The sequence below is a fragment of the Glycine soja genome, chromosome 1 (assembly GCF_004193775.1).
Source record: "Glycine soja cultivar W05 chromosome 1, ASM419377v2, whole genome shotgun sequence".
Taxonomy (NCBI): domain Eukaryota; kingdom Viridiplantae; phylum Streptophyta; class Magnoliopsida; order Fabales; family Fabaceae; genus Glycine; species Glycine soja.
The window spans coordinates 43,553,930-43,567,895 of record NC_041002.1 but is presented as its reverse complement, the minus strand read 5'-3'; the positions used below and the strand labels follow the sequence as shown (position 1 = coordinate 43,567,895).

The following is a 13,966-nucleotide window of genomic DNA, read 5'->3' as shown; positions in this document are numbered from 1 at the left end:
TTAATCTTTTATTTTCTCTTATCTTTTTCTTTTCTTATCTTCTATTTTTATCTTTAAATCTTTAAAATTTAATTTTTTTTATTTTTTTCTTCTATTTTGATATTTGAATCTTTATCTAAATACAAAGAAAGTTCTTGTGGATTCGACACTCGGACTTCCGAGTACTTTACTACTTCTGACAAATAAATTTGGTACACTTACCAATGAGTTAACATGGGTTGATGGAGAAACTAGTGGACCCATGCCTAGCTAGCTTTATTCCCAATTGACAAAGTGGGGACAACATATAGCATAAGAAAATTTTCGCTCCGTGCGAATCAAAAAGGTAAAAGGAATGGATGGCCATCAAGGTAAACCTTGAAAAGGCCTACAATCGCTTGAAGTGGGATTTTGTTAAAGAAATACTTAATGACATAGGATGCCCTTCCAATTTTGTGCAATTAATTTGGTGTTGCATCCCATATGCTAAAATGAGAATGCTATGGAATAGAGAAGTGTTGGAGGAGTTCTTGCCTAAATAGGGGGTGCGCCAAGGCGACCCAATTTCATTGTATCTCTTTGTGTTGTATTTGGAATGCCTCATTCCTCTTATCAACCTTGCGATCAACCAAAAAGCTTGGAAACCCATCCAGTTAAACAAAAGGGGGCTCCTAATTTCATACCTTGTCTTTGCGAATGATATTCTGCTATTTGTTGAAGCCTCGACGGATTAGATAGATGCCATCAAGTTGACCCTTAAATTGTTTTGTGATAGTTCTGGAGCTAAAGAGAGTGATGAAAAATCCCGCATCTTTTTCTATAATAATGCTAGCTGGCAAGTCAAGTAGGATATAGTGGTGCCAAGTGGATTTAAGTAAATCGAGGACTTAGATAAGTACCCGGATTTCAATTCTTGACAAGAAATTTACTAATCATACATTTGATTTTATCCTCGATAAAGTCAATAGTAAGTTGAGCTCGTGGTAGGCTTATATGTTGTCAATGGCAGGTAGAGTAACCTTCCCCAAGTCCATCTTACAAGCTTTGCCCACCTATGTTATGCAATCGACCATTCTCCCTTCCTCGACGTGTGAGGCCAACAATAAAAAAATGTTGAGCCTTTGTGTGGGGGGGACGAGGAGGTTTCTAAGAAAGTCCATTCTATAGCTTGGGACTAGTTGTGTAAACCAAAATGAGCTAGTGGGTTGGGTCTAAGGTCAACTAAATCTACTAATAAAGCCTTCCTTCTTAAAATTGGCTAGAAATTGATCGATAGAAGACACTTTCTTTAGGCATCAGTTGCTAGATCAAAGTACAAGTGTGGACCAGATTAGATACCCATTGAGGATAAGAAAAAAATAGTCTCTAATTTCTGGCAGGGGGTCTCTAAGAATTGGGACCATCTCCAAAAATGCCTAACTTGGCATACTGGTAATATTAGATTTTCTCATTTTTGGATGGATGATTGGATTCCATCTTAAGGGTGTATGCTTTCTATGGCCATTATTCCCAGTCATGATTGCGACTTGCAAGCTAAAGTTGTGGACTTTGTTGCTCCTAATGGGGGATTGTATATCCCTAAGTTACAAGTTGTATCGCCTATGGAGTGTGTGCCTACATTGTTAACTTGATTCCCTTTGTTATTACAGATACTAACGATGTTCCTGCCTGGAAATTCAATATGGATGAGGAATTTAATCTGGATTTTGATTATAGATCTATTACTAGTCATAATAACAGCGGTGATCCTTTATTTATTTGGCATTGGCTTGGTACTAAGAGGATAAGAATCTTTTTCTAGAAAGTGGCAAATAATGCTCTGCTTGTTAATCAAATCAGACTCCATAGGCACAAGATAGATTTAGCTGGGTGCCCCCTCTTCATTTTAGGCTCAAAATCTATTACGTATTGCTTGCTTGACTGTTCCTTTGCTAATAAAATTTGGTTGTCTTTGGCTAATTATCAGCCTCCTCTTGTTTTCTTCTATTTGGATCTGCACGGTTGACTTGTTAGCAACTTAAGAAGGGCAAATCCTTAAAATGCAGGTTGCTGCCCTATTATTTTTGGTGTGGCTTGTAATACCAATTGGAGGAATTGTAACGAGTTTATCTTCTTCAACATCATTAAATCTTGAGGAAGTCTAGTCCAAAGGATTAACAAAGATGTGGCGAAGATTCTTCAGTCAAACCAGGTGAATTCTACTCTCCCTCTTTTCTTTACAAATGAGTGTAAATTGTCCTTCATTTGTTGGGTTGCTCCCCACAAGGCACCTTCAAACTAAACTGCTATGCTTAGTTCTTTTGGTCATTACTTCTTGTGAAGGATGTAAAAATTCTTAAGGGGTTTCCTAGATTATCAATTATAGGAAATAACATGATCTTGAAACTTATGATTCTCACAAACAGTCAATAAACAATAGATAATTTTTTGTGTACCTTTCTACATAGGAACTTCTCTCCGGTGCACTTTGATTTCCTTGAAAGAGGAGAAAAATAAGATTTTACTTCCTTAGGCCTTTCTTTTCTGCCTCTCTCCATTCGTGATGGCTATGGGTGAGAGAGAACACTTTTCTGGTCAGGAAAGGGACCTTATTTCACGTTAGTGGGTATTAAGCCCCTTTTATAACCACTACTCCCATCAAGTAGCAGTTAGCTCTAGAAACTTCTCCTATTAAGTTCAATTACAATTTAGCCCTTAATTGTTAATTATTTACTTATTAGTCCCTACATAAGTCACATGCCTCTCACATGAGACATTAATTCTTACATTCTCCCACTTGGCTTATGTGACATTAATAAACATTAAGGACTAAATAAATAAATAGATTAACTAACATAATGCGCATTAAAAATTGACTAAATTGTTCTATACATTGGGTACATCATAATTTCATGATTAAGAATAGGAACCAATTCGAGTCATGACGGTTGTACATCATCTAATCGACATAGTCCCTTCCATGTACTACAAATTAGTCTTCTCCTTAATATGACTATTATTTAGGAGTACATAATTGGTCCAACATAATGTCTTCATTCAAGACAAAACCTGTTAACATTACTCTAACACAAACATGCATGCAAACATAGAGAACAGGTAATCAGAAACATATCATAATTGAGCTCAGAGTGTCCGCAAAATTACATAAGGTAAATTATACTTAATGATCATCAATAACAATAATGTCCATACTTTCAACATGTTCTATAATGTCTAGGGCAATAATCCCTTATTCAAAGGGTCAACTATCATAAGGTTTGTGCTAATATGTTCTATTGACATTCTTTGTTTTTGAACTTCTTCCTTCACGACAAAGCACCTCAATTTCATATGCTTATCACCCTAGAGTACTTGTCGTTCTTACAAAAAATTATTGTTGCGGAGTTATCACAATACATTTTCAGCGGCCTAGCAATACTATCGACAATTCCAAGCCCTGAAATAAAGTTCCGCAGCCAATTAGCATGAATTGTAGCCTCAAAACATACTACAAATTCAGCTCTCAGATGCAACAACAACTGATGCATACAAAATTACTTTCATTTGTTTTCGTTCCATATCATTTCTAGGACATTGTGTGAGACTAACCTTGTCTCATTTCTAAATTAGAATAGGCGATGTTAAACACCTTTCCATCTTGAATTTCTCTAACACTTTATCGATATATATACTTTCTGAGATAAGCCTAACAATCCTTGTGATCTATTATGGAATATTTCTATCCCTATCACATAGCTTACCTCACCCATATCTTTCACTTCAAAGTTTCTAGAGAGAAATTTCTTAGTCTTATGAAGAAGACCAAGATCGTTAGCTGCAAGCAAGATATCATCAATATACAAAATTAGAAAATAACCTTACTCCCACTAACCTTCAGATACATATACCAATAAACAATATTTTCCTTAAATCTAAAGGAAATAATGGTATCATTAAACCTCAAATACCATTGGTGGGAAACTTGCTTTAAGACTGTATATTGATTTCTTTAGTATGCACACCATGTGTTCATTTCCTTCAACTGAGAACCCCATTGGTTGGTCCATACAAACATTATCCTCTAAATCTCCATTCAGAAAGGCAGTTTTCACATCTATTTGATGTAGCTCCAAGTCATAATGGGCTACTAATGCCATGATAATCCTGAAAGAATCCTTTCGTGAGACCAGTAAAATGTCTTTTTATAATCAATGCCATCTTTCTAAGTAAATTCCTTAGCAACAAGTCTAGCCTTGTAACGTTCAAGGTTGTCATGAGAGTCACGTTTAGTCTTGAAGACCCACTTACAACCAACTCTCTTACAACCCTTTGGTAATTCTACAAGGTCCCAAACACCATTATGTTCCATGGAATCTATCTTTTCTTTCATGGCATTTAACCACTTCTCATAATTATCACAACTTACAGCTTGTGAAAACGAAACTGGATCATTATCATTAATGCTTAAGTTTGTTTCTGTTTCATGTAGGTATACCACATAATCATACGAAATAGCTGGCCTTCTTTCTCTTTGAGATCTCCTTAATGCTACTTCTTATGGTTCTTCCATAATAGGTTCATTATGCATCATGGGTTCATTATTATGTTGCTCCTCTTCATTAATTTTGTAACAACAACTAAAAAGAGCAATCACTTTACTGCTAGAGGCATAAGCTAAAAGGACTTACACTCTAACTTCTTTAATTTCCACTTCTCGTGGAACTATACTCCCACTGATTTCACCATTTTCAATGAACCTTGCATTTCCAGTTTCGACAATTCTCATGCTATGATTAGGACAATAAAACATATACCTCTTTGATTTTTCTGGATAACCAATGAAATATCCACTGATTGTTCTTGCATCCAATTTTCTTTCTTGCGGATTATAAATCCTTATTTCTGCCTAACAACCCCAAACATGCAGGTGCCTTATACTAGGTGTCCTATTTGTCCACAGTTCAAAGGTGTCTTTGGAACTGCCTTACTAGGAACCCTATTCAACAAATACATGACATTTTTCAAGGAATACATCCACAAAGATACGGGTAAAGTCAAATTGATTAACATACTCCTAATCATATCCATTAAAGTTCTATTATGCCTTTCTGATACACCATTTGGTTGTGGTGTACCGGACATTGTGTATTGTGCACAAATGCCACGTTTCTGAAGAAGCTTAGCAAATGGACCTGGGTGTTGCCCAGTTTCATCATATCTTCCGTAATACTCACCACCTCTATCATATCTAATAATTTTCACATTTATGTCTAATTGCCTTTTCACTTCATTGTAGTAAATTTCTAAGGCATCTATTGCCTAAGAAATCTCGGGCAGTAAGTATACATAACCGTAATGTGAATAATCATCAATAATGGTGATAAAATATCCTTCCTTTATGAAAGAACTAACATCAAAAGGTCCACAAATATCAGTATGCACAATTTCAAGAAGCTGAGTGCTTCTTGTAGCTCTTTTCTTTGTATGTTTTGCTTGTTTTTCCCTTAACACAACCCACACAAATATTTAGATCCGTAAAATCTAGATAAGGAAGAATTTCATTCTTTATTAATCTTTCCATCCTTTATCTAGAAATGTGACCTAAAAGTTTATGCCACAAGAAAGCAGATCATTCATTCACTAAACTACGTTTAGTGCTAACATTATGATACAGAGTTAAAACAGTTTCAACATACAAACTGTTTATTTCCAATTTATATAAACCATCACAAGAATATCAGTATCAATGAGATGATTATACTTAAATAAATTGAAACATCCATTACCAAAATTAAAAGAGTATGCAGTAACATCAAGTTTAGATAATGAAACTAAATTCCTAGATAAACTAGGTACATAAGGAGTTTCCAATAAATCTAAACGATGTCCAGTGTCGAGTTTTAAACAATAAGTCTCAATTGTTTCCACTGGAGCTTTCACTCCATTCCCCATGAAAAACGAACTTTTCATTTGGGCTTATGATTTGGATGGTAAGGAATCTCTGCATGATGTTAGAAACATGAGTCATACATCCAAAATTAATCCATCATGTATCATGAGAAACTTCAGTTAAGTTTGATTCAAAACATACATGAGCATTAAGCTCACTTTTCTTTTCGAACCAAGACTTGCACTTTAGGTAATCCTTCTGGAAATGTTCAGATTTCCTACAAAATTGACAATTATTTCCCTTTGATACTTTCCTTTGGATTTGCAAAGAGTCGTCATTGTTCTTTAATGACCCTTTGCCTTTATCATGCTTCTTCATAAATTTCTTTTCAAGCTCCTTGATTTCCTTGATGACTTACATAATGAACTGAGTGACTTCCTTGATTCTTAAGCCTCATTTCTTCTTGAACTAACATAATGTGCAATTCATGCACATTCCATTTATCTTTCATGGTATTATAGTTCATTTAGAACGGGCCAAACTCAAACGGTAATGAGTTTAGAATAAACTGAACAAGAAAGTTCTCATTCACAACCATTATATTCCCAAGGTCTTAAGTCTTGCTGCAATGTTTGTCATCTCAATGACATGTTCATACATAGTACGTGAACCATCAAACTTCATGGTGGTCAATGTACTCATTAATGTCCCAGCAACAGACTTATCAACTGTTTGAGAGCACTCTCCCACTAATCACATAAACTTTTTAGCACTTTCGATTTTAGGGAGAGTTGTCTTAATAATGTTTGCAACAGTCATTCTCATCAACATTAGGCTGAGTCTATTAAATCTTTCCCAAGTTTTATAATGAACTTTCTCTTCATTGCTACTAACATCAATAATAGTAACAAACTTCTCTTCCAACATAGCAAGATCATGATCCAAAACACGGAGGTGAAATTGGACTTGCTCATTTCAGTCAGAGAAGTTAAGCCCATTAAAATTGGCTCAGATGATACATAAGAATCCAATGAATTCAAAACATGTATTACATAATAAAATTCACATAAGTGTTTTGAGACATAAAATACATGTCATACATATGATTCATTCAGATAACAGTCAATGTATATTGATGTTCTCCTTTGGGTGATACATCAACACACAACATACAAACATAATGATGCTAATAAAATTTTAACATTATTTGACAATTAAATATGCACCAATTAGTAGTATCTATTTCCTTTGGGCATATAAATAAAACTAATGATACACACAAATCGCCTACAATTATATTCATTAATTATAAGAACAACTAATCAACCTTTGGGCGATCCATAAATGCCTTATAACAATGAATTTCAATTACTCATAAACCAATAACCATATAATTTAACATCCATTATTCTATGACTAATCAAAATAATCATTAATTTTGGAATTAAATAACCTTACAAATTTGGCCACTTTGGTGACTAACAAATTCAACATACATTTAATTCTAACCAAGTATAATTGAAATAATCATTAATTTGGAATTAAATAACCTTACAAATTTGGTCACTTTGGTGACTAACAAATTCAGCATACATTTAATTCCAATCAAATATGTATGGTCTGCACATACTTATTGCTATTAACAATTCATAGCAATTTTATTAATTTCATTCCAAGCCATAAAATAATATTTGCATTTATTTGTATTTTTGCATTCAAACACGTTCAAGCAAATATGTAGCATATACATATATTTACTGTTACCAATAATTGCAAAACATTCATATTAATTTAATTACAGAACATAAACTTTCAATCCTTTAATCACATTTAACAATAATTTTACGGAAAAAAAAATCAAGTGAGATTGGAAATAACAAACATAAGGTTGCAAATAACAATTTCCAAAATTCCATATTCTTCCCTACAACAAACGTATCTGCGCAGCTTTTCAAAATTGGAATTGAATCTTTACGTCAATGGCATGCTTCCTTTCTTTCACCATTAGAAGTAAAAACTTTCTCCAAATTTAATATATACATACCGTGCAACTTTCTCTCTGATAATCATAAGCTTTCAAATAATCTTTCCCCAAAAATTGGTATTCGACAATAATAAAATATTGCCAATAAAACAATACATGCAACGGAAAATAAAATTCCTAAATTTCATAATTAGGATTTATGCATAATTGGGAAAAATTAAATTATCCCTAAATTTCATAATTAGGGTTCATACATAATAGAGAGAAATTAAATTATCCCTAAATTTCATAATTAGGGTTCATGCATAATTGAGAGAAATTAAATCATTCTTGGAGAATCATAAATTTCATAACACATGCTCTGATACCACATGTAAAAATTCTTAAGGGGTTTCCTAGACTATCAATTATAGGAAACAACAGGATCTTGAAACTTATGATTCTCACAAACAGTCAATAAACAATAGATAATTTTTTGTGTACCTTTTTTCATAGGAACTTCTCTCCGGTGCACTTTGATTTCCTTGAAAGAGGAGAAAAATAAGATTTCACTTCCTTAGGCCTTTCTTTTCTGTCTCTCTCCATTCGTAATGACTATGGGTGAGAGAGAACACTTTTCTAGTCAGGAAAGAGGCCTTATTTCACGTTAGTGAGTATTAAGCCCCTTTTATAACCACTACTCCTATCAAGTAGCAGTTAGCTCTAGAAGCTTCTCTTATTAAGCCCAATTACAATTTAACCTTTAATCGTTAATTATTTACTTATTAGTTCCTACATAAGTTACATGTCTCTCACATGAGACATTAATTCTTACAAAGGAGTGCTAAGGGACAGTTGTGGCAAGGTGGTGCTTGGTTTCTCTGAGGAAGTGAGAGCATGCTTGATCAACATGGATGAGGTGAAGGCGATTGATATAAGGATAAAATTGTTGGTTGCGAGAGGTTTTGTAGATGTCTTGGTTGAATTCGATTCTAGTTTTGTGATTAACATCATTCAAAACAGGCGCATGAGTAAGCATGCTTGTGCCCAATTGGTGCAATCCATTCATCACCTAGCGGGGAATTCTATTGTTAGGTCTTGGGCTCACGTTCTACGTGAAGCAAACCAAGTAGCCGATTTCTTTGCAAATTATGGTTTAAGTCCTAATGATTTGCTTGTTTTTGACTCTTTGCCCACCCTTGTTTACTTGGAGTTGATGACTGATGTTTGTAATGCTTCTTTCCTTCGGGGCTTTTAATCTGAGTTCTCCTCTTAGGACCTAGGCTCCTTTTTTTTTCTTTAAAAAAAGAGTGGATTGCAACTTTGAAGATAAATTTACTTATTTTTTAAAATTACTTTTCTATTCTTTTTAATAAAAAATCAACTTCCTTATTTTTTTACCCCCTCAAATTATGTTCGGAAAAACTAAAATAAAAGTCGAGTCATACACCACCTAAATAAATATGTAAATACTTTAAAGACAAATTTTAACTTGAACAAAAATTAGATAAAATTTCTTTTATCTTTATCATTAAATTATCAAATCAAATAATAATATAACTACGATGTCGAGTCTTCCAACCCAAGTCCAAACATTAAGAAAGAAAAAAAAAAAAAGAACTCGTTGTAAAATACTAATAAAAAAAGACAAAAGAAAAAGGCGTCTAATAAGTTTTCGTGTCCAAAGGGCAATTCGAGTCTTGAATCCCTCTTTCAACCTTAACACTCCTCACTTCGTTTCCGTCGCAGCTTTTTACACACTCCACCGCTGCTTCCCCTTCACCTCCGATTTCGTGTAAGCTTTTTTCGTTTCTTCTTTCGATTTCAGTTTCAATTTCTGTTTCTCTCCTTTTTTTCTTCTTCTATTCGGTGTTGGTTATCGAATAGGTCGAATAATTGGTTTTCTTTTATATTAGTTAAATCCGTGACTTTTTTTGTTGCTCTGCACGGTAGATTTGCTTGTGGGTGGTTTAAAAATTCGATCTTTGTGGTTTATGGAGATAGTTATGTGTACGCTTTTTTCCCCATGTCAAATTGACTTGCATAATTTTCTGAAGCAGTTATTTTTATTTCCTAATGTTGATATAGATTACTGTATTTTTTGTTTCTTCTTCAAAAAGTAAGACTAGGGCAAAACGGATCAAAATCATAAAGTTGTTTTGGATTGAATTTTTTTTTTGTTGTTCCTAATCAAACATTTACCTTGCTGTGAGTTATGTTGAGTGCTCAAACGATAGTTTCTCTTTTCCTTTTTGCTACCCTCCTCTCCTCTTATTTTGTGTGTCTCTCTCTGAAATACACACTTGCACTGATATTTCAGTTGATGAGGTGTAATAAAAGTTGAAAGTTGAATTTTGATGTGTGATGTGCTCTTGCTTAGTTGCAATGCTAATGAACCTTAAGATGTTGATTGGTTCATATGGTGGTAGTTATCAACACTGCTCATTTTGTCCTTCTATTTTATGTGGTGTTAGTGTGTTACATTTCATCTTAATTTTGATCCTGAATGGAAGTTCATGCTGCTCCAGCTGCTCAATGGGCAGGGAAGATTATAAGGGTTATTTGGTATGGCTAAATTGCTATGGCCGTTTTTCAGGCGCTTCATCTTTAGGCCTAGCAAGTAATTCAAATATATATATATTGATTTCCATGTTAAAGCTTCTCATTGATCTTGGATTTCCTTTTTTAAAGAGGACATCTTCAACAATGCCATAAAGTCAAGTGAACAGGAAACTTTGTCTGATTGAAGTTTCTTTAGTTGATTGTATATTTAACTAATACTAAACAAGTTTCCAGGGTTGTCCATTAAATGAGTTTCCTGGCTTGTTCATTTTATATGTACCCGAAATTTATGCACACTAATATGATGTTGGAAGCTTCACTCTGTTTTGCGTGCCCTTCTAAACATGTCTCACTATTCTCAGCATGATGCTCAGCTTGTCCATATTTTGTAGAGGGTTGGCTTGTTTTGTAGCTAAGGTGTCCCTGTAACATCTGTCAAGAAGGGTAGATGTTGATCCTTAATCCATGTAACCCTGAGTGTCTAGCAATAGTAGCATATTCTGAACGATTGTAATGTGCTGCATTAACACCTGGAGATATGGTCTTATCTGGTCTTATCATTTCTATCAGATTAATAGTATTAATTCTCTTCAGTATCATTTTTTGACAAAAGACATGACCCTGGACCTTTAACCTTCCAGAAAATAGTGAGAGCTTATTATGCATGAAAGAATTCGGGAATCCACTTATATAACTTAGTTTAAATTTATTCAGAATGATCCTGTTCTCAACCACCAGTTGAGAATCATGAACCATCCATATTTTCATCATTTTGTAAGCTCAAATTATGGAGCAAAGGATTGGTATTCCAATTGTCTTCTTCACTCCCTTGGGTACTCAGCTGAATAATATTTTCCTTTGGGTCTTCAACCCCTGTATTAAAGTTGAGCAATTTAAAAGTTCCTGGCCTGGAGTATACAGGATATCGTGGAGGATACTGCTATGATTTTCATATGAAATCATTTCAACAGAAATACCGACAGTATCAAAATTTTCCTAAACATTTTAAAACAAGAGAAAGCGTATGTCAGAACAGACCCCTTTGTAGGTAAACTTCCTATTTGATTGACAACTTACCCAAAGGAGACACCTGAACCTTCATAGGGGCTCATTGAGTAGAACGCAAAATCAACATGACTATCTTCCTTTTGTCAGCTTGAACAAATAATCACAACACAATTCCTTCCTGAATTGTATTTTCACTTGTTTTTTAGCAAGATTTTTTACTTCCCCTTGTCCTTTTATCCATTCTATGTCTTCATGCTAATAACTACATGATGTAGTCCTGTAGGTAGTAGAAAACATATTTTGAAGATAAGATTGAGAAATACAACTGTGTTTTTAACAGAGTTATCTAGTTTATGTGATTTGCAGTATTTAATATGCTGTTTTTTTCGAGGAAAAGGCTCTTTTTTTCTTTTTTTTTAAGAGATAAAAGCAACAATAGTCTTAAATGTCACAACTGTTTGCTTTGTTTTTTGTGCCATCAATTCAACAGTTTTTCACTAATATAAATGTCACAACTGGTTGTGTAACGAGGACTCTTTATATTGTTGTCTTTTACTTCATTTCAGTTTTCCTAATTGCATCTGGAAGCTCTATATTTGTTGGCCATGAATCAGGGACTTATCTCTTATTATTTCTTAGTTGGCACTTATATCCATAATGCAGACTGGGAACTTTAGTGCAGTGAAGCCTATATTCTCAATCTAATGATTTTTTTTTTTAAAAAAACTATGTATGTTATAGAGGTTTTATTAATTTTTTAGTATGGTGAGAATTGATTTTTTGCTGGAAGAGTGACCGGGTTGGGGGTAGCTCAGGGGAATTTAGATCATTCCATTGTTTTACTGTCTCTTAAATTTATAATATTCTGCTGAGCTTGTAGGTATAGAGAAAAAAAAGTATTAGAATTTTAATTCTTTCCTCCTTTTTGCATCAAACTAGGAAATACCTGTTTAATTCCTTTCATTTCCATCTTGCTACTTTGCATAGATCAGTAATCAGAGATCAAAATGTCTCGAAGATATGACAGCCGTACAACAATCTTCTCCCCGGAAGGACGTCTTTACCAAGTGGAATATGCAATGGAGGCTATTGGGAATGCTGGTACCGCAATAGGGATCTTATCAAAAGATGGGGTAGTGCTGGTTGGTGAAAAGAAGGTCACATCCAAGCTGCTCCAAACCTCAACTTCCACCGAGAAAATGTACAAGATTGATGATCATGTTGCATGCGCTGTGGCTGGGATAATGTCTGATGCCAACATCCTAATCAATACCGCAAGGGTCCAAGCCCAACGCTACACATACGCCTATCAAGAGCCCATGCCAGTTGAGCAGTTAGTTCAGTCTCTCTGCGATACCAAGCAAGGTTACACCCAATTCGGTGGTCTTCGGCCATTTGGAGTTTCGTTCCTATTTGCAGGATGGGACAAAAACTTTGGCTTTCAGCTTTACATGAGCGACCCTAGTGGAAATTATGGTGGCTGGAAAGCTGGAGCCATTGGGGCAAATAACCAGGCAGCACAATCAATACTGAAACAGGACTACAAGGATGACATCACAAGAGAAGAAGCAGTACAACTTGCATTGAAGGTGTTAAGTAAAACCATGGACAGCACAAGTCTAACCTCAGAAAAGCTTGAACTTGCAGAGGTTTTCCTTTCACCCTCTGGGAAAGTCAAGTATGAAGTTTGCTCCCCAGAGGCCCTGACTAAGATGTTGGTGAAGTCTGGTGTTACCCAACCTGCAACAGACACTGCCTAGTTTGCTATTCCATGCCTGGTGCACTTTAATTATCCCTATCTTATTTATTTGTGGTGCTTTTGGCATTAGAAGACAGATATTGGCTCAAACATTTTTCAAGCTTAAACATTTTGCATGTTGGTAATGCTAATGGCTTTGTATTGGGTACATCTTGATTTTAAAGAGAGATTGATGGTATGCGTTCTATTTGATTAACCACCAAGTTTCCATGATTTGGTACTTGTTATTTGAATTAAGGCTATAGGATCAGCGTATCAGCTTCTAAGCGTTTTTTCTAGGTGCTTGTTTAGTTTATATTAATTTTGGAAAAATAATTGAACTGGTTTGTTTAAACTTATTTGTTAAAAGAAAAATTGCATATTTTAATAAAAGAAGCAGTTTTATGTTTTTTTCTAGTCTTTGTTTAAATTTTTTTAAAAATAATTTTCTGTTTATTCTAAAAAGTAAATCTTATTTACTTTTTTTTAAAAAAACAATTATTTTACAATTATAGTTGTTAAGTTTAAACAAACTAGCTGAGTAGATTATTTTTTCAATAACTTTTTTATGAAGCTGATAAAAACTAGCGATTTTTTAAAATAAACTACATACATGTCGTTTGAGAAAATGTTTAATTTTATTTTGATTTATTATAAAGTATTGTATTATTTATACTTTACTTAAAGATTTGTACAAGAAATGTTAAAAATATTCATTTTCTATGATTAACATTTATAAAAAGATGTTGAAAATAATAAAATATCTTATCATTTTAAAGTAAAAATAAAATATATTTTTATAATTATAAAATTTGAAAAGTATCATCTTGAATGGTTCGGCTATTTA

The 13,966-nt window shown here is 34.0% G+C and overlaps 1 protein-coding gene across 2 annotated transcripts; it reads left to right on the top strand.

The window, feature by feature from the left end:
• The first annotated feature begins 9,451 nt into the window (after positions 1-9,451).
• Positions 9,452-13,353, top strand: LOC114416434 (proteasome subunit alpha type-4). Of its 2 annotated transcripts, none has more exons than XM_028381296.1 (2): positions 9,452-9,606; positions 12,374-13,353. In XM_028381296.1, exon 2 carries the CDS (start codon positions 12,389-12,391, stop codon positions 13,139-13,141), a length of 753 nt encoding a protein of 250 aa, XP_028237097.1. In that variant the 5' UTR covers positions 9,452-9,606; positions 12,374-12,388; the 3' UTR covers positions 13,142-13,353. The 2 variants fall into 2 exon arrangements, with proteins under 2 accessions (XP_028237097.1, XP_028237107.1); XM_028381306.1 differs by having other exon boundaries at positions 9,463-9,606; positions 12,369-13,353.
• The last annotated feature ends 613 nt before the right edge of the window (positions 13,354-13,966 follow it).

Bases quoted from the DNA above. Each gene is read 5' to 3' on its own strand.
- LOC114416434 (XM_028381296.1), top strand. From the start codon at position 12,389: ATGTCTCGAAGATATGACAGCCGTACAACAATCTTCTCCCCGGAAGGA.